At 40.5% G+C, this 8,897-nt stretch overlaps 1 protein-coding gene across 1 annotated transcript; it reads left to right on the top strand.

Annotated features, from left to right (window-relative positions):
* The first annotated feature begins 227 nt into the window (after positions 1–227).
* Positions 228–7,537, top strand: LOC123510461 (periodic tryptophan protein 1 homolog). Its single transcript, XM_045265653.1, has 12 exons — positions 228–343; positions 456–549; positions 2,568–2,626; positions 2,979–3,136; positions 3,471–3,662; positions 4,041–4,151; positions 4,389–4,563; positions 4,956–5,114; positions 5,940–6,057; positions 6,311–6,401; positions 6,712–6,945; positions 7,162–7,537. The coding sequence occupies exons 2-12, from the start codon at positions 466–468 to the stop codon at positions 7,350–7,352; spliced, it is 1,572 nt and encodes a 523-aa protein (XP_045121588.1). The 5' UTR covers positions 228–343; positions 456–465; the 3' UTR covers positions 7,353–7,537.
* The last annotated feature ends 1,360 nt before the right edge of the window (positions 7,538–8,897 follow it).

Genomic DNA, 8,897 nt, shown 5'->3' on the forward strand with positions numbered 1-8,897 from the left:
CTTACTGTAATTCCAGGATATGAATTGTGTCATTGTTTTAATTCTTCGATGAATATGAGAGTTCCTTTGATGGTAAATTTGTTAAAAGAAGACAAGTGACCGAAACCTCTAAGTGTTAACTATCTTTGTATATCATATATTTTTTTACAGAAACTGATAAAAAAATATCTTTTTTATTGTCATTATCTTTTTAAACATTATATCCCTACCAAATAGTAAAACCGAAACTATGCAGGTGCGAATCCTTCAGTCAGCAACACGTGTGTGTGGCAGAGGCACAGACAGCAGTATTCGGCAGAATCGTCGTGTGACACCAATTTCCCAGCTAATTCACAAAACACGAGTATGTTATTAACTGCTAGACACACAGCATGCACCGAGTAATGTATTAGTTGACTCGGATATTTAAGACAGTCTGTAGTGGAATGAATGGTTTACCTTGTCTCGTCTGGCAGGGAGAAGAGGATGGAGGAGACGGAGGAATCGGTGAACTTCATCACCTGCGCTGTGTGGGTGCCCCGGGGCGCGGCCAAGACCAACCCAGAGAAGGTGAGAGCCACGGGTACAGGGTTAGGAGTACCATGTCTTTAACACTAGGAATACCATCACTTTATCACGTGCCCAGGTGTTCATGTAGTGTACCTGCTGTCTGTGACACTGCACTATCGTTGTATATGTATTTCATAGGTAAGTGTCTACAACAAGTCCCTCCTCCCTATCATCACCAGTGGAGCTTGGCAACATGTGAATACTGCCACAATCACCACTTCATAATCTGTGTGCATTAACAGTGTTTTCTTTATAAACTTAAGCTCATGTGTATCTCCCAATCAATAGCTTGTCAGTGAGCCGAGCAGTGGTAGCTTGTAGCTGATATTAATGGGGGTGCTGCTCCAAATATTTTTAGCCCTTGTTTTAATATTTTGGGTAAATCTATAGAATAGCAACTCCTACATACTTTTTTCTATTACCCCCCTTCCCCCCAACAAGCTTGGGGGCACGTGGGGGATCGGGGGTTTTGGGGGGTGAGCCAAAAGAGGTGAGATATGGCAATCCAAAAAAATCTAAGGACAAAAACCTAACCTAACGGGGGTGGCTGTGCCCTCTGGACCCCCCCTACAACACTAACCTAACCCTAACATAAACCTAACCTACCGTATCCTTGCTTTGGGGCTGCTTCCCTCCCCCCACACCGGTTCTCTTATAACTTCACACAATATGCCATACCTCTACCAATCCCCCTCCTCACAATAACTTAACGAAAGGATGAAGGTCCTGGCTGGTCCTCTTCTCGATTGTACACTGACTTGCATCGCAGGAGCGATGATTTCTCAGTAATCAAATTCGCAACCTTTACAACTAATGTCATTGGTGGCCATGGCTGAACTGCACACACAGATCTTTGTGCACCTGTCAGCCCAGCTGTGTCCCAGCTATGAATTTATATAGCAAATTCCCATTGGCGCAGCTCGTGGTGTTAAGAGGTGGTGGCACGTCATCGGACAAAAGAACTATAGACACAATAAGAATCCTATTCAGCAGTTACCCACAAACCCAGGATGTGAACAACAGACAGTCACTTCCTGTTACCCACAAACCCCAGATATATACAATAGACAATAGCAATGTTTACTATTTGGACTTAGACTCCGAGGGACGTCTCTAATTTCAGTGAGGCAATATGACATAACCGTGTGTGACCCGCAAACAAGACCACAAGGTACATGTTCTCCATTAACTACTCATCATTTTGTGTTATTATTGCACGGATTAGAGAGGAGGTCCTGTTTTAAAGATTTACGATATTTTGTAAAAGGAAAGATGCTGGTATAAGAAAATTTACTCAGGAACTTTATAGTATCCTGAAAGAAGAAAATCAGATATTTTTTAATTACTATAATCTAAACTGTCAGAGTTCAATCTTGATCCATTTATTGAAAAATTAAATTAATTCTTAATTTGTATGAAAAGATGAATAATTTTTTCCTTGGTACAGTGTTTGTTAAACACAACACACTCAGAGTAAAAAATAAATACTACCTTCCACCAGCGTGCCAAGGTTGGCACTGCGGGAACGACAGTACTCCTCCTCCCTCACTGCCCCGTGAGCAGCCTCCTACGTGCACATGCGCAAAGCAGCCAAACTCCATGCCGCTGGAACTGTGGTGTGCAGTATCATACAAAGATTTTTGTATTTTTTTTTTAAACTGAGGGATGGTCACTGATATTAAGTTTAAGGATTATGTATTGTACAAGTATAAGGAAAGAATTAAAGAAAAGTTATTATATTGAATATTATCAATAATATCAAGTGGAAATAGGGGGTGCTGCAGTTCCACAGTGCCTATACACAAGCCTCCACTGGAGCTGAGCCTCCAATAATAGTAACAAAATAACACATAGTGCAAAAAAACTCATCTGTTAACTAATAAATACCTTCATTCTTCAAAGTTACAGAATTGCTGAACTGCTACTATTTTTTTTTATGTAAGAAGAAAAATCTGGTCAAAGAAGAAAAACAATTAAAACAAAGCCTTGCATCCGTTAACTATGCTTGTTTGTTCCAGGTGGAGATCTCTAAGGAGGACCTGGCACGCATCATAGCACAAACAAAAGACAACATCCAGTAAGTTAGGATTGGCATAACACTGTTGCTCTGCCTCACTGTTCTGGTGTTTGTTATTGTTTTGAATATGATTGCTGTTAATTCATTAGAGCTGTTGTGTATGGAATATTACATACATAGGTCACCAGTAAACTATGGAACTCCCTACCTGATTCTGTATTTTCATCTTCCTTTGTCTTGAACTTATGCAAGAGGGAGGTTTCAGGACATTTATCCCACTCCATTAGCTAACTGTTTAGGACCTGCTTGGGGACTGGCATTTAAGTGGGCCTTCTTATTTAGTCGTTTTTGTTGCTCTTGGCCAGATTTTCCCTCATATGAAAAAAAAAAAGTGTGCTATACAAATCCACAGAGAGCTGGAGGAAGTCAAGGAGGAAGATTATGAAGCAATAGAGAATGAAGCCTCAGCTGCACCAGGGACAAGTAAAAAGGCTCTACGGGAGGACGACACCATAGATTTTGATTCACGTTACCAGCTCAAGGATTATGACGAGGATGATGAGGAGGAAGGTAGGCTGGGCTGTGGTATTGTGCTCCTGTTCTTGTTTATCCTGTCATGTGATCATCCTTGTACTTCTGAATGTTGTTGTCTTCTGTTAGATACTGATTTGATGTATATTTCATGTTGTCTTTGTTGTTGTTCTATGTATTTCAAATTCCATCAGTTTGCTGTTTATTGACCTGAAGTTATGTGTTTGTATAAAACTGTGTAAGGCAAAATATTGTTTTGAAAAGATTCTTCAGAATGAATTCTTTTGGTTTTCTATCTGGGGACGATCAGATGTTAAGAAAAGTAAGAGTTTCTTCATATCTCACAGTCCTTATTCACTTCTTCCTTACAAAGATAAGATGAATCAGATCCTCCAGCTCGGCTCAATGGCCATCCATGCCAGCAATGAGGAGGATCCGTATGTCACCGTCAAGGATGACGAGGAGGATGATGACAGTGAGGTGGAGAACCACGCCATCATGTCCTCAGACAACCTGATTGCTGTGGGACACGTGGAGGGCGAGGCAGCCATCCTGGAGGTGTATGGTGGGTGTACTGCACTGTATGTCTTGTCACTACAAAGAACACCAATAGCTATCCTGCACTCAACCTCATTTAAGAGTGAGGTTTCAAGACATTGGCCGACTCTTTTTATCGGTGTGCCTTTTTTTTTTTTTTTTGTGCTTTTTTTATGATTGTTTTTGTTGTTGCCCTTGGCCAGCTTTTTCTTCTAACATTAAAAAAAAGTTTATTCCCTTGGCATAGGTTTTTTACATGATTGCAGACAACGGCTCTTATCACCATCAAAGAATTTATTGATATGCTAACTTTTTTATATAGTAACATTTCCTGCTTGAGTTTGGCTGTAGGGAATTAATGTGTTCTGGGAAGTTAACCTCAGACTCGGTTTTGTTGCCTTCACAGTGTATAATGAGGAAGGGAGTCTGTACGTCCACCACGACATCCTGCTGCCTGCTGTGCCTCTGTGCATGGAGTGGCTCAACTACGACCCCTGTGATGAGCAGCTTAAGCCAGGTAAGCAAGGTCATGTGCTAGGAATTCGGTGTGTTTTGTTAAGAGGCTTTCAGGAAAGGTCATTGATATCAAGCCAGCTCTGTAGTCATATTTATTCAACTAATTCTGCCTAGTGCTATTTGATTGCTATTTTGACGTGATTTAGTGATTGACTGGCTCAATATTTATTACCCATTTCATCTCCACCACCACCACCACCACCACTTCTATTTCTCTTATTTCACCATCTTCTGGCAGCTAATCTTGCCGCAATTGGAAGCATGTCGCCTGTGATTGAAGTTTGGGATCTGGACCTGGTGAACTGCCTTGAACCGGCCTTCACTCTCGGCCAGAAGGGAAAGAAGAAGAAAAAGCTCCCGGGAGTTGGCCACAAGAAACCTGTTCTCAGCCTGGCATGGAACAGACAAATGGAGTAAGTGATGCTGAGTGGGTTGGTTGTGTGAAGCTCATGTTTGGATGGATTTGGAGAGGTGTATTAGTTTGAGTGAATTTTAGTGTACAGATGAGCTCTATTTCTCAAAACCATTTCTCAAGTTGAATATTTGTCCTGGAACAACTATAGATTGTAAACTTTTCTCCATTCAATCTAATTTACCAGTATTTATAGATGACTTTGTTCAGATTTATTTATACAGGTATGAATTCACATTGTTACATTAGCTATTTCACTTTGAAAATGTATAAATCTCATGCTCACAACCTATAATACACCAATGGTGCTTATATTACTAAAACTACCACCATTACCACCTGTGCTATTACTTCTACTACTCTCATTACCACAATCATGGCTATTTTCCTCAGGCACGTCTTAGCGAGTGGGTCAGTGGATGAGACAGTCATTTTGTGGGACCTCCAGCATGGCACTGTGGCCAAGCAACTTAAGAGCTTTGAGGAGAAGGTTCAGAGCCTGGCATGGCACCATCAGGAGCCCCACACCCTGGCTGCTGGTTCCTGTGATGGGTGAGTGAGGCTGTGTATAATAGCTAGATAACAATAGAACAGTTTTAGTAAATTCTTCATAGTGTTACAATAAGTGAGGTTCCTGTCAGAGAGAGAATCCAGTGTGATATTTGAAAAAGATGAATATTTGATTATATAATTTTGATTTTATTTATTTTCTGCAGAATATCTAAATAAGAATAAAGTCTTTTGGGTAAAATTCTTCTTGGTGTTACAATGAGTGAGGTTCCTGTCAGAGAATCCAGTGTGATATATAAAAGAGGATGAATATTTGATAGATAAGAGGGGGAGGCGGTGGCATAGTGGATATGTTGGTGAGCGTGGGATCGGGCAGATGTCCATGCGTAGGTTCGAATCCCACCACATACCTCTTTGAAACTATGCCATTTGTCGAGTGGTTTAAAGTTACCTATATGTCACCATGATACTCAGGTTCTAGGTGGTTACACCAAAGATCTGCTTGGGTGGTGATATGGGCCCTAATATGGGTACCACTATAAATAAAACTGCCTGCGCCACTAATGGGTGGAAGCTGAACAGCGCTTCCTATTCATACTCTTCAAGTATACCTACAGGTGCTATAGACCATAACATTGAAAAAAAAAAAAAAACCCTCAGTGTTACAGTAAGGTTTCTGTCAGATAATCCAGTGTGATATTTGAATAAGCATGAATATTTAATTCTAGCCTTTTTACTTTATTTCTTTATTTATTTGCTCATTGTGGATGAGTATGGGTAGGACAAAGTATTACTCATACTAATAATCCTTCAGTGGCAACAGAAGTGAAAATGGTCGCTGTGTAATGCACTGTCTTCTAATGACAGGAAAGTGCGGATCTTTGACTGTCGTGGTGATGATGAGTCCTGCAAGACATGGAAGCTGGAAGGGGAGGTGGAGGCTGTTCTTTGGGACAACTTCTCCTCGTCTCCATACAACTGTCTGGTGTGTTTTGTCTCTGTCTCATTCTTGGTCTTCAGTTGTCTTTGAGTCATGTATAAAGCAGTTTAGACACTACCATAGTAGAGTACATATCATATCTGACATAGAGGACAACATACTCATATGACTAGGTATTACTCTAGTCTTTATCAAAAGTAAACATTTGTCCAAGAATTTTAACTAAAGGCACTTGTGGTCAGATTTGATAACCTCTCTTGTCTCATATCATTTTCACTTTTTGTTTTCCTTGCCTCAGGCCAGCACAGACAAAGGGAAGGTGTACATGATTGATGCCAGGAAGGAGCAACCTCTGTGGACTCTAGATGCACACACAGACACCTGCTCAGGTTAGAATGGCTGTACTGTACTTAACCTTAAACATTTAATATTCATTGTGTCATGTTTGATTTTGTCTCCATGGTAAAGATGTTTCTGAATGACATTTTCTTGGTTAAAGATTTTCTTATAAGATTTTACAAATATTTTGAGATGAGAAGAATTGTATTTTTATCACAGTAAATAATCAAAACTTTCAATAGTTAAAAAAATAAAGCTTTGGGAAGTTATGAAGATGAGTACACATTACTGGCTGTTGTACTTACCTTATTATTATTATTATTGTGTATCATTTGATGAAGTGTTAATGTTTGAATGCAGCAATGAGACTGAGCCCCAAGTGTCCTGGCTGCCTGGTGACAGTGTCCTCTGACAAGAATGTGAAGATCTGGGACATCCACAGTGAGAAACCAACTCTTGTGGAGTGCAAAGATGCCAAGCTTGGCACCATGACCTGCCTGGCATCCTGCCCTGACCTACCCTTTGTCTTCTGCATGGGAGGCGACAATAAGAAAAATAACTTCAAAGTTTGGGACATTCGGGAGTCTGAGAAAGGTGAGTTGGTAGCTGAGGTCACCAGTGTTGAATTGTCTCACTGTGTTGATGCAACTTTTCACTTATTTCTATGGAGTGAAAATAATGATTGGTAATGGTAGATAAGACCAGTCCCAGTTTAAAGCTATATCCACATCTTCCATGGCTCTCTTCTTTCTGTCAAATGTTCCCCCATGAGTGACTTGACTTCCGCATCATCTTTTTCATTTCCTTCAGTCCGTGGCACATTCTGTGAGCGGGTGGGGCTGCCAGCTGACTGTGACATGGATGTTGATCAAGAAAATCCTGCTGGTGAGGGTGACAGTCGGCCCCAGCCTGTTGCCAGCCAAGGAGCCACAGCCAACTCCAGGCCTACATTCAAGAAGAAGAAAGGTGGTCACTTAGATAAAAGGAGAAGAAAGTTTTAGGAAGCATCAACTGGTGCTAGACAAGATTCTGTTATATAATTCACTAGGGATCGGAGAAAGAGATAGAGAAAGTGTGTGCATGTATGTGTGAATGTGTGTGTGTGATGTAAATTAACACACGTATGAATTGGAAATACTGGAGAGATTATTGTTATCACTTCAACTTAATAAAATGTAAAGTCCCACACTGCTTCTACATTCAATACAGTGGTCTGCAAGATTCTTCACCAGGGATTGATAGAGCTAATACAATGATGTGTGTGTGTGTGTGTGTGTGTGTGTGTGTGTGTGTGTGTGTGTGTGTGTGTGTGTGTGTGTGTGTGTGTGTGTATTCACCTAGTTGTATTCACCTAATTGTAAATTTACAGGGCCTGGGTATCATACTCGTGTGGCCCCGTCTCCATATCTACACACATCCAACTTTCCTTTAAAACTATGCACATTCCTTGCTGACACCACCTCCTCACTCAAACCATTCCACACCTCCACACATCTTTGTGGGAAACTATATTTTTTCACATCCTTCAAGCATATTCCCTTGGCTATCTTTTTACTATGCGATCTTGTAGTTCTACTTAAGTTTTCCTCTCTCAACATCATTTGCTCATTATCCACTTCATCCAGTCCATTCAACAGTTTATAAACCTGTATTAAATCTCCTCTTTCTCTTCTTTGTTCCAAGGTAGGCAAATTCATTTCTTTTAATCTCTCCTCATAGGTCATTTCTGTCAATTCCGGAACCATTTTTGTTGTGTTTGTTTGTGTGTGTGTGTGTGTGTGTGTGTGTGTGTGTGTGTGTGTTCTTTCTCTTCTTTTTTTATTTTTTATATTTGAAATGGAAAACTATCCAATGGCAATAAAAACCATTAGAATTAAAGGTTCTATTGAGGTTGCTGGTTACCTAATGGTCAAAAAGAGGTAGCCAAAAAAATTGGATAGGTAAATGTCGTGAAATGTCCCCCTTGGTGGCCGCCGTGGTACAGTGGAACCATGTGTGCTTTGGGGTCCGAGGGTCTCCAAGGTCACGGGTTTGAATCCTGTCCACGGTCCGGGTGTAGGTTGGGCTTCCTCACTCGGGGCAACAGTTTCCTAGCGGATGGGCTTTGAGATAGGAGGTACCCTAAAAAGTATCCCCTTTAGCCCATAAATTCCCGTCAATGGTGTAAAAAAAAAAAAAAAAATGTGTCATAGGTAGCTAGGAATACAAAACAGGCAGGTAGTTACAGATTGTGAGAATTACCAGTTTGGTATATGTATAGATAGATCATTTCCATTCAGTTAAGTTCTGTAGTACTGTTAGATCCTGTTAATGAAAGGGGTGACCTTATAGATGATGACCAAGAGGTACATAAACAAACTACAATAAAGAATCAATTGAAAATGGAAGGAATGTAAAAATACTAAATAAAGGAGTGTAAGGAGAGATGAAAATGATGGAAAAGGAAGGGATGGTACAGATGGAAGAGGAAATGGAAGATGTGATGGTGATAGAAGAGAACGTAGAAAGGGTAATGTTTATAGGCACAGAAATGTCACAGATGGGAG

This window comes from Portunus trituberculatus, chromosome 29 (genome assembly GCF_017591435.1).
Source record: "Portunus trituberculatus isolate SZX2019 chromosome 29, ASM1759143v1, whole genome shotgun sequence".
Classification (NCBI taxonomy): Eukaryota; Metazoa; Arthropoda; class Malacostraca; order Decapoda; family Portunidae; genus Portunus; species Portunus trituberculatus.

Bases quoted from the DNA above. Each gene is read 5' to 3' on its own strand.
- LOC123510461 (XM_045265653.1), top strand. From the start codon at position 466: ATGGAGGAGACGGAGGAATCGGTGAACTTCATCACCTGCGCTGTGTGG. The intron at 4,152-4,388 runs GTAAGCAAGGTC...ATCTTCTGGCAG, and splicing joins TGATGAGCAGCTTAAGCCAG to CTAATCTTGCCGCAATTGGA. The intron at 5,115-5,939 runs GTGAGTGAGGCT...TTCTAATGACAG, and splicing joins GCTGCTGGTTCCTGTGATGG to GAAAGTGCGGATCTTTGACT.